The sequence below is a fragment of the Taudactylus pleione genome, unplaced genomic scaffold, assembly GCF_031769625.1.
Source record: "Taudactylus pleione unplaced genomic scaffold, aTauple2 ptg000120l, whole genome shotgun sequence".
Lineage (NCBI taxonomy): Eukaryota > Metazoa > Chordata > Amphibia > Anura > Myobatrachidae > Taudactylus > Taudactylus pleione.
In genome coordinates, this window is record NW_028284522.1 from 17,236,288 (window position 1) to 17,254,343 (window position 18,056).

The 18,056-nt window shown below is 44.0% G+C and overlaps 1 protein-coding gene across 1 annotated transcript in view; it reads left to right on the forward strand.

Moving 5' to 3' along the window:
• SGPP2 (sphingosine-1-phosphate phosphatase 2) overlaps nt 1–18,056 on the forward strand; it is a 66,857-nt gene that overhangs the window by 29,833 nt on the left and 18,968 nt on the right. Inside the window, exon 2 of the mRNA XM_088472116.1 lies at nt 12,900–13,058. Coding sequence (XP_088328242.1) covers nt 12,900–13,058 — 159 coding nt within the window. The remainder of the gene's footprint in view (nt 1–12,899; nt 13,059–18,056) is intronic.

Consider the following 18,056-nt stretch of genomic DNA (forward strand, 5'->3'; position numbering starts at 1 on the left):
ACCAATAAGAAGGGAGTTGCAATAGCCAATGTGTGGGAGCATAAATCACCATTTCTATGGTGTTTTGTGAGCATATTTTTATTTCTTTGATGCCTGTAACAGGATTTGGATACAGGCTGAATAGAAGGAATAAAGGGTAGTTCAGAGTCAACGATGACTCCCATATGGCGAGCTTGAAGCATATGGATTATTGCTGTGCTGTCAGCATAAATATATAGATATCAGGTAAATGTCTTCTGCTGACTTTCAGTAAAGCAGGTCATAGCAGGTGGGGAAGATCTGCAGAAGATAGCTGCATTTTGTATGTCATCTGCATTGAGATGATACTGGATTTCCAAGAGAAGAGGTATAGATGGAGAAGACCCTTGTTCAAATCCATCTGATAGAGCAGTGGTTCTCACACTCTGCCCTCAGGACCCCACACAGGTCACATTTTCCAGGTCACCCAGTAGGTGCACAGGTGTATTCATTACTCACTGATACATTTTAAAAAATCCACAGGTGGAGCTAATTATTTCACCTGTGATTCTGTGAGGCGACCTGGAAAACATGCACTGTTTGGGGTCCTGCGGACCGAGTTTGAGAACCTGTGTGATAAAGGAAGCAACGAAGAGGTAGAACAAGAGAAACGAACTCTGTTGACCTGAAGAATAATAATCTCCAGAAAATATAAAATTAATTGAAGTAAATTCTGTCCCTGACTATATTGTCCAAATATGTCAGTCATCCCATTGAAGGAACCTAATCTCAGTGGCAATTTAGGTCTAAAAACAAGGTGATTGGTCGCTGGATTTACATTTGTAGTTTTCTGCGTGAATGGATTCCCAAAAGACTTCCAATTTTGACCAAGGTGTGGTTTGTATCGATCATAGGTAAATCAGGACTGGCTTCACAATACTGATATTAATTGTTAACAATTCCACCCACATGTATTTATAGGCAAATGTCAGTGCTTGTGTTCATCAAACTTTATGCCAAACAATATCTGTGAACATCTATACATTCATTCATATATAGGCCCTCATTCAGAGCCGTTCGCTATTTGCGGTCGTTCGTTTAAAAACAAGGGGTGGCTATTCAAATGATCCGTACGCACATTGTAGTCTGTTCACACCTCTAAGTCTGAACGAGCGAGCAAAACATACGCTCGTTTATTTGTTAAAAACGCCCCCTGGCCGCTCGCATCCTACGTCATGTCCGCTATTTATTAGATTAATCGAGTACATCGACCAGCGTATGAACTGCTCGCTATTCTTGTGGTTGGTGTTTGCTACCACAAATTTGCGAGCAGTTCTGGCTATAAAATAACCCAGTGACGTGAACAATGACGCTGCTGTTTTAAATATACACACCCATAAAACGCCCGTTTTGACCTTTAAGCACGCCTGCGTTCGGATCTCCACTCCCCATTTTCAAGCACCTTCCCCTGTTACCACCCACATATGCCTCATTCTGTCATTCAAAATAGCAGGCACTCGCTATATTGCGTACCAACGATTTTTGGCCGCACTGACTGGTTCGCGCATGCGTACTAAAAACCGTACGCATGCGCAGATGTGCAAACATCGCTCGGAACGAGCGTACTGCCGCTAACGAGCGGCTCTGAATGAGGGCCATAATGCTTTAAACACAGATCCTACAAAAAGTCATTGCTCTTTTCCAGACCTGTTTTATTCAGGAATTGGTAAATCAGTACAGTACACGCAACAACAAAATGTGCAGCACTCCATTGCATTAGGTACAATACAACTCGGGAGTCAGCGGAAATACTGCAGACAATGCTCATTGTACAGAAGATTAAAGTGATTATAATATACGCAAAGAATAAGAAATAGCCAAATAATGCTGTATTTGTGGGGTATACTGTCATCTAATAAAACAAGCACTGACATACTCCATGGCATATGGAATAATTAGTTGGAGGCAGAGCAGCGGCCCATTGCCAATGTAGCATCTTCTTGGCTGCAGTCACAATGGCTGACAATATGGGCTTAATGGTTTTTAGCACTGAAATGGATAGTAAAGGAGACCCATAGTCAAAGTGGCAGCAAATTATAGATATATGGTCTTTGCATAACTGAAGCCTAAAAGACATATTTAATAAAAATACACGTTTGTCCCAAGACTTTTCTTCATTTCCAAGTTTGTGTTGAAGCATGGTCTCTCTGAGGCACTTCAAACAGGTGATGTATTAATCAGAGAGTCTTTTCTGTATGGCCTTATTGATTACTTAAGTTACATTTCAGTCATATCATATTGTGCAAATATGTGCCCATACACACTGCGGGATCTGCTGTTCTGTGAAAGTTAATGTTGTTTTATCAATTGTTTTTTTATTGGTGACCAATCTGTTTATCAGTTACAGTCCTTGCATTACCATATACAGCCACTAGAGGCATAAACTATGATTTGCATTCCTAAGTGGCTGTGCAACATTTACTTTTGAGCTATAGAGTATAATAATGATATTATTATATAATAATAACCACCTTAGTTTATAATATAATTTGTTTTGCTCTGACAATGACTAGCTTTATCCTTCAGAAATTCTCTTGCACCAGTCAATGTGATAACATTTACTATCGCCACATCCTTTCCACAAATGTCCTTCTTATCTCTAATGTCTGAAGTTGAAACCGAGACTTCCTGCCTATATAGATCACTGTAGGAGGGGAAGGATTTAATGTGCCAGCAGCTGACACTGTGTTTCCTGGGTTAATATGGACTTTTCTAAAGCATTAAGGATGCCTATTAATGCCATAGCATCACATGTCACTAGCAACTTAGACAGGGTATAAGGGCCGCAGACGTCAATGACAATGTGAGAGATTCATATAATTACCACAGCACACGCTGTCTTTACTCAATATTTACTAGTACACTTTCTACTCTTCCTCTTCCAGTTTATCCCGTCTGTAATGGCTGTTTTATCATAGGGCCTGATTCAGAGATGTACACAAAGGCCGATTTGTACGCAGTTAAGCAATTATCCGTGGTCTGCGCGTGTGTCGGAGTCAGCGCGCAGGTGTGTCGGAGTCTCAGGGCGCGGGTGTGTCGGAGTCTCAGGGCGCGGGTGTGTCGGAGTCTCAGCGCGCGGGTGTGTCGGGGACTCAGCGCGCGGGTGTGTCGGAGACTCAGTGCGCATGTGTCAAGTTTCATTGCCAATGCCGCTCGCAGTGAGAATTTATTCCTAAAGTGAGTGGCAGGCAGGGGTGGTTTGTGGGCGGCAAAGGGGAGGCAGTGGCTCAATAGCAGGCATGTCGCAAACGTTTTCGGGGATTGTGATCCAGTATGCAGTGAAAATGGCGCCAGAGTCCCAGTTCCGTTGACAATTCTGCAAGACTGCCGTGTTACTCTGAAGCGCGATAATCGACTGATATACGGCAACTACGGCCCTAACTGTGTGGAGTTTGTATATTCTCCCTGTGCTTTCGTGGGTTTCCTCCCACTCCAAAAATATACTGGTAGGTTAATTGGCTCCAAACAAAAATTAACCCTACTGTGTATGTGTGTGTGCATGTGGTAGGGAATATAGGGGTCTATGTACTAAGCAGTGATAAGAGACAGAGTGAAAAGTGATAAGGTGCCAGCCAATCAGCTCTCAACTGTCATTTTTCAAACACAGCCTGTGAGATGGCAGTTGGGAGCTGATTGGCTGGCACCTTATCACCATAATTGCCTACTTTTAATCTGCCCTCTTCGGGAGAAGCCTGGGGAGAGGCAGCAGACAGGCAGTGATGGGGGCAGGGCTGGGCCATTCATGTCATTAGGCCCCGCCCCCTCATGGCAAAACTCCCCCGAATCACGCATATTTTAATAGGGGGCGGGGCCAAAGGACGCAATTACACTAGAGTCGTGTCATTAAGCCCCGCCCCCTAACGCCGGACCACGGATTGAAGGTAAGTTTCTCCCCATTCTGCCCACTTCACTAGGAAGTGGGCAGGATGCAGGAGAAGTGCCTACACTGCCAGGAGTACGGGGGGTTACCCGAAAAGACGGGAGCCTCCCGGAACTTTCGGGAGTGTAGGCATGCATGCTTATCACTTACTTATCACTTTCCACTCTGTCTCTTATCACTGCTTAGTACATAGACCCCATAGATTGTAAGCTCCACTGGGGCAGCCAAATATTCTCTGTAAAGCGCTGCGGAATATGTGTGCGCTATATAAATAACTGGTAATAAATAAATATCTGCGGCCGAGCTGCGTCTTTGTAAGCAGCCCCTTGGTGGGTGTCTCAATACAAATCCCAGCAGCTGCAACATATGCATATTTTCGTACAGCCGCTGTCTACACATTCGTAGCTGCCGCGGAATTTTTGTGTTCATCTCTGAATCAGGCCCATAGTTATATATTTAATAAGTATCCAATAGTAAGTTATAAAACTAAAAACTGTATGGAGTCCATACAGTGTTTTATCACTTATAGTATGTATGAAGTCTGGCATCACCAATGAGGTTACAGGCCGCCGCCTCGGACTGTCTTCAGTTTTAATTATTCAGGAAGAACTGGATTTGATGATGACTAAAATTAAAAGTAACTGATGATACAGCATTAGCAAGTCATAGTGTGGTTTTGGATGACTGAGCTCTACATAGGAGAAGGCAATGATAGTGATGGGACATGCTGACGTTTTAGTCGAACCGAGAGATGCAGGAGGGAGATTCCCAAGTGATAGGTGTAGCACAGTGAATGGCGCCATCGCAGCCCTGTCCCCTGCAGACAGTACTATGCTGTGATTCGTGGCATGTTCAATGGAGGAGTGCGTTGGGTGTGAAGCCACAGTGTTGTAATTCATCAGGAACTGCATCATCGAGCCCCCAGAAACATGGTCATATCCAGGAGGCTGGTCTTCTCTCTTGGGAGTCCAGGGAAGTTCCCTGAAGTTCAAGAGTCTCCCAACATTCCTGGAGTGTAGGCAAGTATGATTTAAGGGAAAACAATGCTCCCCAAACCACCACTCTTTATCTCTCCAAACAATGATTTCAAAATATTAATAAAAGAAAGCTCCAAAGAGACCATACAAAAGTGTTTGATCTAGTGGTGTGGGATCACCTGTATGAGTCGCTCCGCAGATTTGGATTTCCCCCTAAAATTTTGTCCCTTATCCAAACATTAAATGTATCTTCCTCTTCACATATAGTAGCTAATAATTATGTATCACTACCTATTTCCATCCAGCGAGGTACTCGGCAGGGTTGCCCCTTATCCCCCCCCTTTTTGTTTGCATTGGTCCTGGAACCTTTGGCAGTTGCGCTACGGTCTGATTAACAATTTAAAGGTATCCGAATAGGTGCTGTTGAACTTATATGATCTTTGGCCCTCATTCAGAGCCGTACGCTCTGAGCAGAGCGCACGCTCTGAATGAGGGCCGCCCTCCATATTTATGGAGCGTCCTCCTGGACGCTCGTATAGCTGTGGGTCACCACCCACAGCCTATACGAGCGTGCAGTTTGATGGCCGCGATGGTCTTGACCATCGCGACCATCACCACTGCGAGCCGGAGCCTGCGGTTGAGTTTTTCAACCGCAAGGCCCGGAGTGATTTTGGCTCTATCAGAGCCAAAATCACTCCCACTGACATCACTAGTGATGTCAGTGGGCCGGCTTCTGACGGTAGGCGTTCCCTTGGGAACGCCCCCGTCAGGGAGGCACGCCCACCAAAGGGGGCGTGCTGTCAATCAACATCGACAGCACGCCCCCTTTAATCAGACACAACGAGCGAAGGAGAGTCCTTCGCTCGTCGCGTCTGACGCATGCGCACGACGGAGCTCCCGCCGTCATGCGCATGCGCAGTGCACAACATCGACTCACTTGCGAGCGGACAGTCGCTTGCGAGTGGGTCTGAATCAGGCCCTTTGTACGCTGATGATTTGTTGCTCTTTATCTCTTGCCCCTCCATATCCATTTCGGCTATCCTGCACCTCATATCAGTTTTTAGTTCTTTCGCAGGAGATAAAATAAATGTAGCTGAATCTGAAATACTTCCATTGTCTAGACCAGATTTGTTACCATTATGTACCCTCCTTACTTCTGCTTTTTCTGTTATTTCTTCAAAATTTAAATACTTGGGCATTTTTATTACTCCATCTATTCACCATATATATAATGCCAACTTCCCACCAATTCTAACTAACATTTTACAAAAACTTCAACACTGGGTCCTACTTCTGGTTTCTTTATTGGGACGAGCAGCTGTTATTAAAAGTGTTTTATTTCCAAAAGTGGCGTATCCACTCCAAATGATACCTATGTTTCTTTATAAAACTGATATTGCTAAATGCACGGCAGCATTTCAACGTTTCTTATGGAACCGTAAAAAACATAGGATTGCTAGAAGTCGCTTACTTCATCCCAAAACCAAGGGGGGGTTGGGACTACCTGACATTTTTACCTTTTCCTGCACCATGGCTTTTTGTTATAGTATATCTCGGACTGGTGTCTGAACCAATCGAACTTTACTAATATATTGCTGGAAGAGGCATTATTTGCACCTTATGCCCCAGCAGCTTTGCTTCACTTGCCCCGCTCGAAGCTGCCCAGGGGTATCACACACAATCTAGTTTTTATGGATACCTATAGAGCATGGTCCGTCATACATAAACATTTTGATTCAAACCCTTCTATCACTAAATTTATCCCGTTATGGGGAATCCCAGATATTGTTCCTTCACTCACAATTTCTTTATAATGATTTATTGCCTCAATATATGGACAAATTGTGGCACAAATTATGGTCCTACTGGTCCACAGATTTCCCTGATTTTACATTTTCTACCCGAATTCTCAAACAATTTCCATCAATACTGAAATGGATTAAGGCCCTGATTCAGAGCCGGACGCTCTGACCGAGCGCTCGCTCTGAATCAGGAACGGGCTATTTTTTTTTTTAACTGACTCCTGCCCGCTCGCATAGCTGTGGGTGACCACCCACAGCTATAGCGAGCGGGCAGGAAGGTGGTCGCGATGGTTAAGACCATCGGGCTTGCGACGAGACCCTTGTGGTAGGCTCTCGTTACCACAAGCCCTGGAGTGCTTTCGGCTCAAACAGAGCCGAAATCACTCCCACTGACATCACTTGTGATGTCAGTGGGGCCAGCCCCAGATGGTAGGCGTTCCCATGGGAACGCCTCCGTCTGGGCAGCCACGCCCCCGGCATTCCCACCAAAGGGGGCGTGCTGTCACTCACCATCGTCAGCACGCCCCCTTTGGTATGAGACCGAAGCGACGGCTTGCCCGTAGCTATCCGGGTCTCGGGCATGCGCACAACGGAGGTGGCTCCGTCGTGCGCATGCGCACTGGGCTACCATCGACCCGCTTGCGAGCGCTCAGCCCTCACGAGCGGGTCTGAATGAGGCCCTAAATCAGCTGAACTTCAGGAAATTCATTTAAAATTTCTTAATAGAGCCTACCTCTCGCAATTGCAATGGAGCCTCATAACCCATTCTGATTTTGCTTGTTGGCCAAACCCCAAAATTTTCTTTTTCCTCTGCCACCTTTATTTGTACTGTTTGTCAATGTTCTAAGATTAAAAGGTTTTGGTACAATGTGTTTAATTTTATTCATCAGATCACGGGGAAACAGTTGCCTTTCACCTGGGAACCATTCCTATTAGCAGATTTTGCCTTTTGGTCCCCAATTTTATTACCTAAAACTGTATTGCATTGTTAGCGGTTCTCGTAACCTTAAGCGGGCCACACGCTAGACCAACTTATATCCAACCAGCCAACTTGTTGATTGGTTGGAATGAAAATCTGGGAAGGAATGGGAGTAAATGACGATCAGCAATTTGCTCCTAAATGCTAGAAAATGGTCGTCAGACAAGTTTGTTAAATGTTTGATCTAAACAGTTTGTTCAAACATCAGTTTTTGTCCACTTTCCGGTGTTTGGGAGCAAATTGCTGATTGTCATTTGCTTTCATACCTTACCAGATTTTCATTCCAACCAATCAACTAGTTGGCTGGTTGGATATAAATTGGTCTAGTGTGTGGCCAGCTTTAGCTAGAAAATTGATCTTACAATACTGGCTCTCAAAGACCGTTCCATCCATAGAAATGTTAAAATTTTAATTGTTGTCCATACTCTATTTTGACAGGCGCTCTGCTCTTTACGATATTAAAAAGGGAGTTAAGTCATTTTATGCAAAATGGGCATTGTATCTAGATTATTTACCCACCGAAACTTCTGATAATATAATGAAAGTATTTGAAAATACCACCTGGTCTCACTTAGATCTATCTGTTCGACAAGACATTTTTCTTATACCTTTTGATTTTCTAAAACTGTATCTGATATATTTTCAACAACTGTTTGGCAATTTTTCATTTTGATTCTTTTTTTTTTTCCTTTATTTTCTTGCCCTTTAATTTCTTTTCTTTTTCCCCAAAAAACTAAAACATGTATTCATTATTGTTATTGTCAAAATGTATTTCTTTAATGACATTCTTTATGTAATGCAAAGTTTTACATTTTCATGTTCTATTATTATATATTGAATACAATATAATAGTTTTTTATTTTAAAAAGAGACCATACAAAAGTAGGGATGGGCCAAAGTCACTATTTTAGGGTTAGGCTGAGTTCTCAGAAATGGAGTTGACTGTATTCTAATCCCAATCTGAACCCTATATATTTGCAAGCATGTTCTTTTTATTTTGTTTATTTTTTTTAAGAAATATCCTTTCAAAGGATGCTTAGATGTATGGAACGGAATCGGTATGTAATGCCGGCTGTTGGTCTAACCCTGCTATGTAACCTAAACCTAACTCTCCCCCCCGCGGGTAACACTAAGGACGCCCCAGACTTACCTCGTTCGGGCTGGCGTCCTTCAGTGTTCCGGCATCGGGATTAAGATAGGTGTTGGTATTTTGACAAAAAATACAATATGTATCAGACTGCTCTAGTATATATAGATCTACTGCAAGATAGCAGACTTCACATGCATACATAAATCAGTCATGGCTCCACAATAGGAAATATGTACTAATATGTTAATATATTAATTTTTAATCCGATGTTTGTTTCACAATTACAAAAACACATAATCTACAGACAAATACAACTCACATTATTCAAAATATACAGTACACAAAACACTAGACCTTTATTGAGCATATATCTCTACACTAAAATCCACTTCGCTACTTGTGCATAATATGGCATGAATTTATTAAATCAAAACAAGGGGTAAAAAACCCAGAGCAGTCCAATTAGAATATTGATTCTATATCCACCACACAACAGTTGAATGTCATGTACTGACTTGCCAGCCAAATATTAAAAAACTGCTGTGTTGACGTGATATTAATCCGTTGTACAGGTCAGGTAATATAGCGTTGCGGTGAGCAAAATAAGATGCCAATTTCTCCAATGAAATGGGTTACTGCTATAGCAAGTATGGCTAGGCACAAACAATCATACCGTCTCCCTTGGCTCCTGCTGCGCTGATATGTTATCCTCAGCCATCCTTAGTACAGGTAAAGCGGTGCAGCGCCGCTGTATGTAGTCGGAGATGGTTTCTCCAGTTGAAGTGAGCAGGTGTTGGAGCGGGGGTATTTGATGTCAGCAGTCCCTCAGTCTCCCCTCGTCACCTCCCCTCGTCACCATTCACTTGACAATACTGCCCAGCCAAAGCAACAATGCAGATGTCTCTCTGCAGTGTCGCCGCGGAGAACAAGGTGCAGCTGCAAACAAACCAGCTGGTGGTACCACTGGAGATCATCCACAAGTAGGAAATGCCGTGTAGTAGGGGGGAATCCACTGACGCGTTTCGCCCCTTTCAATGAGGGCTTTTTTTTTTCTTTGAAAAAGCCCCCGTTGAAAGGGGCGAAACGCGTGAAGGGAGTCTGATACATATTGTATTTTTGTTTTTTTTATGGGTGTTCACATATCCCATCATTTTAGACTTGCTGCTTTTAAGTAACTTTGTTGCACATTTATTTGATAAATTTTGGAATTCCAGATTAGCGCCGGGATCATTGGTTTGGTGGTTGGTATTTTGACACCTAGCATTACTCCCTTGTCGGGCTGCAGCCATCGGGATTTAGACCGTTGTCCTCGCGGCCACCGGTCTGGTAACTACATCCCGTATGGAACACCATAATATAGCTTATCATGCCTTAACAGTAATCATTCATGATCACCAGCCAAATGTTGCAGAGAGATATATCCCTCACAGGGGCAAACACAGGATTTCTATAGTTTGTCTCATACAAAGTGTTTGTAACATATACAATGTTGAATAAGGAGTGTGCTACTGTGCAGACTTCAGTCTTCCTGTCCCTCCAGGGAGGCATCATGCCCTGTCCCAAGATGACCACCAAGCTCACTACTTAATTTATGCTAGGACCATCTTGTCTTTGCTGTGTATGAAAGACATGGTGGGAGACGGTCTCCTATTTAGCTCCTAGAGAGAACCTGGTTAATACCTGCATGCTCTTCCACCATCCTGCACTGCTACCAGTTTGCAGCATACACTCACCGACTAGTGACCTGTATGAAACCCTGCTCTGCTCCATCACCAGTGTGCAAGTAACAGTGAGTACTTCTGTACCTGCTATCAATAAACCAACAGCACTGGTTAAGTAGCCTGGGTGTTCATAGTTTGAGTCATGCGCTGTTGTTTGACTACATAACTCTGCAATATCAACACCAGCACACACATCATTTCCAACATACAGGACAAGCGATCACCATAAGCCATTGATGTGGCAGTAGGGCTAACCTATCTGAGCTGAAAAGGTTAAACATTCCTTAATAAACATACATACATACATAAAAGAACCAGCAGAAGACATAATTGAGCTCTCTAATCACATATTCTTCCACCTCATGATAAGACACCTGTCTCTTCTTGCTGATAGCTGCTCTTTAGTTTCTTTGGTCCAGTTTGTTGATTGAGCACTCAGGGCCTGATTCAGAGCCGCTCGTAAGTGGCCGCTCGTTCGCTCCAAGCGATGTTCGCACAACTGCGCATGCGTATGGGTTGTAATACGCATGCGCGAACCAGTCATTACGGTCGGAAATTGTGTGCTCGCAAAATAGCGAATGCCTGCTAATTTGAGTGACAGAATGAGGCGTTTGTGGGTGGTAACAGGGGAAGGTGCTTGAAAACGGGGAGTGGAGATCCGAACGCAGGCGTGCCAAACGGTCAAAACGGGCGTTTTAAGGGTGTGCATAATTAACAAAGCAGCGTCATCGACCACGTCACTTGGTTGTCTTTTAGCCTGAACTGCTCGCATGATTGCGGTAGGAAAATGCTACCACAAGCACTGCGAGCAGTTCATACGCCTTTCGATGTACTCGATTAATCTAATAAATAGCGGAGATGACGTAGGATGCGAGCGGCCAAGGGGCGTTTTTTTAAAAATAGTGAGCGCATGTTTCGTTCGCTCGTTCAGACATAGAGGCGTCAACAGACCACAAAGAGCGAGCGCTCTATTTAAATATCCGGCCCCTTTTTCTGAACGAGCGAGCGCAAATAGCGTCCGGCTCTGAATCAGGCCCTCAGATCCACACACAACAAATCCTGGTGGCAAAAGCTGCTACTACTGGGCATGTGCAGCAACTTTGCCCTGTCATTTATACTGCATGTTCCAGTCGCAGCTCTAGAAAAATAATATCATATACAGCTTCTATTGTCATTATTTTAGCTGCAGGCTGGCAGGTGGGGGTTTCTAGGTGACTGGAACCTGCCTCCCCCACCCCTCCCTGAGTTTTCTTATGCCTCTTGCATTGTGGATGTGGATTAACAGATAGACGGTAAAAAGGTTGACCGTGTCTAGATAGACAAAAGGGTCCAAATGTAATAGGGTGAGCGTTTAGAAAATTTTACAGTTTTCTCACACTCTTTAAACTCCAATGTAATACAGTCCGCGAACAAAGCAACAGAGCAAACTCGCATGTTTTTCAGACTCAAAAAACTCACGATTTAAAATCTCAATCAGATGTTTTCCCATTTTTGTAGATAGAAATTGACCAATGTGAGAGTTTACTGCTAAATTCTCACATTTTCTAAACTCTCACCCTATTACATTTGGCCCTAGATGTTAGACAATCAATAGGTCGACTGAGACTAAAGGTCGACAGGGACAAAATGTCAAGACACTAAAGGTCCGACATGTAAGAAGGTTGACATGTACAAATGGTTGACATGAAAATGGTCGCCACAAAATTGGCCGACACATTCTTTTGAGTTCATTCAGTTCATTGTTGGAAATCATAAGCCAAATCCCTACAAGGCTGCCTGGTTTCAGTCAGTTCACCAAACCAAGGGCCTGATTAAGCAAGGAAAGCAGTTGCTTATACACACGCAATTGGTCGATTATTGCATACTGCGCATTTGTATGTATCGCAGTGCGCGAACTAGCTACTGCGATCAGGACTGCCATCGCAGTGGATACGCAGACCCATGGCTGAGTGATTGACAGGATGTGTCGTTTGTTGGGGGGGGGTCGGGTGAACGCAGTTGTGCCTGTGCGATTCCTGTGCATTTCAACAGCGTTGCATGGGCGTGTATAAATTAGCCGCTGTGATACCAGAGGCCGCCTGCGGCCTCATAATGTGCGCTGAAATAAGCAATTCCTGACTAAGGTCTGGGCTTCAATAACTGTCCGATGTTACTCGATGTTACCAATTGTTTCTCTATGTTGGCCAAGTATACGGATGTGAGTAAGGGGAAGTGGGCGTCCTTATGTCAGGCTGCGATTGCAAACAATTAAATATCACCACTGATATTAGCAACTGCGTTGCGTGCGTATAAGCAGAAGAGCCTTCCATAGTGAATCAGGCCCCAAATCCACATTTCGGTCTAATAAGCAATAGAACATTCAGGAATATGTGAACTTCATTATTCAATGACATTGCTGTATTGTAATTGGTCCTTTCTTTTATCACTTGCAGGGGCCGGCCAGAAAGTACATGGTGCACAATTACGTGCTGTATTACCTTTTCAGATTCGCTGCTGCGCTGGGACAAGAAATATTTTACATCACATTCCTGCCTTTCATTCTTTGGAACATCGACTCTTTTATCGCAAGGCGGATGATATTTGTCTGGTGTGTGAGTATCGCCATTATCTGAATTCTCCATCTTGAACTGTAGTTTGCTTTAATGAAAACTGCTACTTTACAGGGAAAATATTGAATGGAACTCATGGCTTTTTTCTAACCTGTGATTACATGTATAGATATGAGCAAGAGCTTACATATCTTACTAATGTAGGGTAGAAGACTTCTAGTATACAACCACCTATAAGTTTGTGCCTATATATAACATGGCTTCCACTATTTTCAACACATTGGGTTAAATTAACTAACTGTTGATTTTAATCTCGATCAACATCAATTTTGTGTTTCAGGGACTAAATCACATATTTACTAACAGATGATTTTGTTTATATTGGTTGGGTAGGACTGCGCTCTACTGTGTAAGCAGATGTGGTGTGTTGTTGGGCTGAAGGGTGTGGCTGATGTGAGTCTGGGGTGCTGCACTTTCCTGATCGCAGGAGTACCAGGTCCTGCGTATTGCTAGATAGAGAAGGTGGGGGACAGAAAGTGCGCTCGCCCTGTGGGTGCAGTGGTAATGGGGGAGTGTTGGATTGTAAATGTGGTTGCTAATGTGTTGGGTGTGGTTATGTGGGGACGGGTGGGCCGTATGAATGAGAGAGGCGGACACAGTGGTGGAAATCAAATGCTTTATTGGAGTAGTCACAATGCTACTGCTACGTGGTCCAGGGCATAAGGTGGGTGTGGTGGTAGGTGAGAAAAAAAGACAGACTGGGGAGGTGGGTTGACCCTTTCAGGGGGCTCCTTCCCGTGCGATTCAATAGACCGGCACGTTACCCCTGCTGGACCTTTGGTCGACAGTCTTAAGGAGTCTCATTGGTTGGGAGTGGGGAGAGAGAGGGGGTGTTGTACAACAGCAGGTGTGGTGGGTGGAAGTATATACCTGGCGGCGTCCCGTGTGTATATCAGGGTCTCGAAGTCTGATACCTACTGGTAGGTACGGCCTGATGTTGGTTGGGCCATGAGGGTGTACCGTAGCTGCAGGTCTGTATTGGCTGAGTGGAGCTGCTGCGGTTGTTGAGATGGGTTGCTGTTGATCGAGATGATCTCTTTGTCTGTGGCGGTCAGCGACTGGGTGATGCTGGTAGTACTTAGATGCAGTTGCGGAAGTAAGCTGCTGTGGATGCTGCCACGGGGCAGGGTGTGGGAGCCCCTGTGAGAGCCACCCTTGTGGCAGGGGATGGACTGCTCGGGACGGGCTGGATGAGTGCACTTCTGGGGCGTACAATTGGTTTGCAGGATGGAGTGGAGGCACTTGCACCAGAAAGTGCGGGGGCGATGTAGATGGGACGGCTGCTGCCACCGGAGGACCCCGTGGGGATGAGGAGCGTCAGTAGGAGTGAGCCGTGGGTCTGGAGTGTGGTGGTGATTGGGTCTCCAATGCGTTTTGGGAGGGGTTCTGCTGTCTTCAAGGAGGTAAAGAGAGTGGTGTTGCAGGCATGGGCTTTAAATATTGCACCTGGTGGTGATCATGTGGTGTGGGCGGCCAACAGTGGTCGAGGAGGTGGGGGGTGGGTGTGCATGGGGATTGGTAGCAGAGATGGCTATGTGATGGAGTATGGGGAGGTTGGGCTGTGTCTGGTGATGTGTGCTAATGGTCCCGTGGATTAGCTGTGTCACACGGGAGGGGCTGAGGCTACACAGATGACTGGGTGTGTGCCGGGGGGCCGGAGCCATGTCAGCGCTGTGTAAACTGAGCGACGGTCACGTGATGCGGGCGGCTGATGTGGAGACAGGCTGTGTGGGTGTGTGTTGGGGGATGGTCTGCGATTGGGTGGAGGAGGCGGGGGATGCAGGTGACGTTGAGACTCCTGGTTGGTCGCTTGTGTCATGGCAACTCTAGGTGATGATGTACAAGGCGGCCACGTGGTGCGAGCAGCTGCTGGGGAGTCGGGCTGTGTGGGTGTGTGCTGTGGGATAATATGTGATTGGGTGAAGGAGGCGGGGAATCAGTAGTTCCTATGTGATTGGGTGGTGGTTGTCATGGCAATCGTTTGGAGATGTACAGCACTAAACGGGGGCGGTGGGGGTACGGGGGTGTTGGTGGCACCTCGCAGTACAGTGTGCAGACGTGATTTTTTTATATTGATTTTTAAGTGTTAGTAAATGTGTGATTTAGCCCCTAAAATACAAGATTGATGTTGATTGATTTAGATAAATTTGTAGCCAATTAAATTCAATGTTTAGTAAATTTAACCGATACTGTGTACAGGAGATAGAGAAAGTTCTTTGGCACTAAAAGGCACAAATCCCAAAATGCACCTACCCACAAGGACTTCACACCATACTTGGCTACTCTCCCAGAAGTTGCGGGAGGCTTCTGATTTCTTGGATAACTCCACCACCCCCGGGAAGAGTAGGTGGATATACAACATCCCGTCCACTTTCTAGTGAAGGGAATTTGCTGGTCTGTATGGAGGGGTGGGGCTAAAATGAAGCAAATCATGCTGTTTAACCCATCCCCTCTTCATGGACAAACAAATCGCGACATTTTGCTGTGATGGGGCGTGGCCTAATGATGTGCAGAGCCCTGGTCCCAGGTGATGTTGGTCACATTGAATACATATTTTTCCTGTTGATATTCAGAATAAAGAGAAATATAATTGCATATAGTGCTGGCCTGCGTTAGTTTTATATTTGGTTCTTAGAATAGTCAAAGAGCAAGAAAGGTGACAATATGCAGCACAGTTATTCACAGTGTATTTTCCCTATAATCCCTATACCTCCATTCTTCAGTGCTCCACCGCAGTTGCAGCAAGTGGAAGTTACACCTCTCACAGTGCATTATTAGCGTAGGTTCAAATGGAGAACTTTTATTTATATAACGAATGTCTGTAAACTATCCTGTATGTTGCTCATAAATAAATGGAACTAGTTATATAAAACGTGCATTTCTTCTTACAATAAACAAAGGATGCTTTATTGGGTCCCTCTCCATAAGCCCTATGAGTTGATATTCTCTAGTTTTTCTCTTCATAATACAGAATTATTCTCTTTCTATGCCAAGCGCACATCATTGATCATTCACTGCATACACACTGGACGATATGAACGATATATCGTTGAACGCTATCGTTATCGTCCATATTGTTCATAAATATCGTCTAGTGTGTACGTGGCTTAAAATAGACTGTCATATCCTTAATATGTAGAGTGCAGATAATTGCGACTAAAGAAAACAACAATGTTCAAAATATTGGTACTAACATATATATCATTAACACCCTTTTATCCAGCCCATTTCTTTTATATGAAGTATGAACTGTCACAAAAAAAAAATAGCAGCTACATACAGTATATAAATCAACAGAGTCTAAATTGGCCATGTGCATAAGTAGCCAAACGGGAATAAATCCATCTGTATGGCGCTCAGGCAGAGGAGGTAGATCTCTGACGGGATCACTGGAACCTGTTGGCTTTGTTTGGGAGAAAACTGCACAAAACATGGGGAACAATTCGGGAGCTCCAGCTGCATTACCCTGCTAATAGCCGATGTAGCAGCAGATATCGCAGTATGTGTAGCTCACAAAACACAAACCAGTTACACACAGCAGATTTGTGTAGCTCTACTTAATAAAAAAAAATGCTGAATAAACTAAAAAGTATACCAATATGTAAATTATTAAAATGGTAACAAAAATACTAAAATGTTTGTGTAGGCAGCAAGTTCGCTTTCTGTGACCTACATAAAAGCAGCTGGCCTGGAGGATTGTGGGCATATGTGTATAAATAATGCACAGTTGAGCATTTAAGTGCTGCCTGTACTCGGATATAAGGTATTTTATTTTGTATTTAATAATAATACAGTAAATTATATATGTGTGTAATCATAGATCTATAAAATATAATTTCTTGTGGATAATTTAAAGAGCAAACTATGAGAAAACTAAATATAACAATACGATACCAACAGGGAGTAAAGTTCACAGGTCAGATCTGTAGATATTGATAGCGATATATGAGATTGAGACACACAGGGGAATTGTGGAAGTGTCCACTTGTACTTTGGTGTTTATGGAGGTTCTCTTGTTACTAATACTAGTGATTGTGATAACCTCATATTACATTGTTTGTTGTTCTCTTGGGCTATAGAGAATTGTCATTTCAAAGTATGATATTGTATTTATATGACTTGTCACATTGTTAGGTCATTTGATATGTTATACACATGATGTGCACACAATGGAGGTCATTTATAAAGCGTAAAACATTTGCTGTGTGGTACAAGAGCAGTTTTGGGACTGTTGGGTGCCTCAACTTGCGTCTAGAGTTCTGACTGACCGGAAGTTGGCTGAGGGGAGGAAATGGGCGGATTGAGGTTGATCCTTGGACAGTCGCACTGCTATGCCTCATTTTTTGGAGAATTGCAGAATTTCCTTTTGTGGAGTGATATTATTGTAATGAGATTAATAAGGTGTGGTGATGGCACATTTTAGGGGCAATCCTTTGTTTTAGAGGTCATGGCCCTTTTTATTAAACAAAAATAACATCAATTTTGCACCATCTCAGAGGTGGCAAAGATCTTGATAGGATGTAAATGTCTCATCATCCCACATTGCAAGTCCCTTTAAATAACATATAACCTACCCTGTAAGCAAGGTTGTGAGGTTGGGTCACATACTATATTACACGTGACCTGCTTCATAAAGAACACTAGAGTGGTAGGAGACCTCGGGCATAAGAAGGGAGCCAGTGTAATCTTCTGATATATGTGTAACACACCCAGGACGGGATGTACTATGCAGTGCATTTTGGATGCGGTACATCACGCCACTTATTGGGTACATACCAGTGTTAATAACACCGTTATGTACCTAGAACTGCGATTATAATCACAAAGGACAGCTCTTTTCCGATTGGATCCCTCCCAGGGCACAATGCGAAAACAAGCCCATAGGCTTCTATTGGGCAATGCCATCTATAGATGGCATTGCCTACCGGGTCCAAGCTCCAGAAAGTAACAGATTTTTGCCCGCAATTTCCCTTTGGTTCA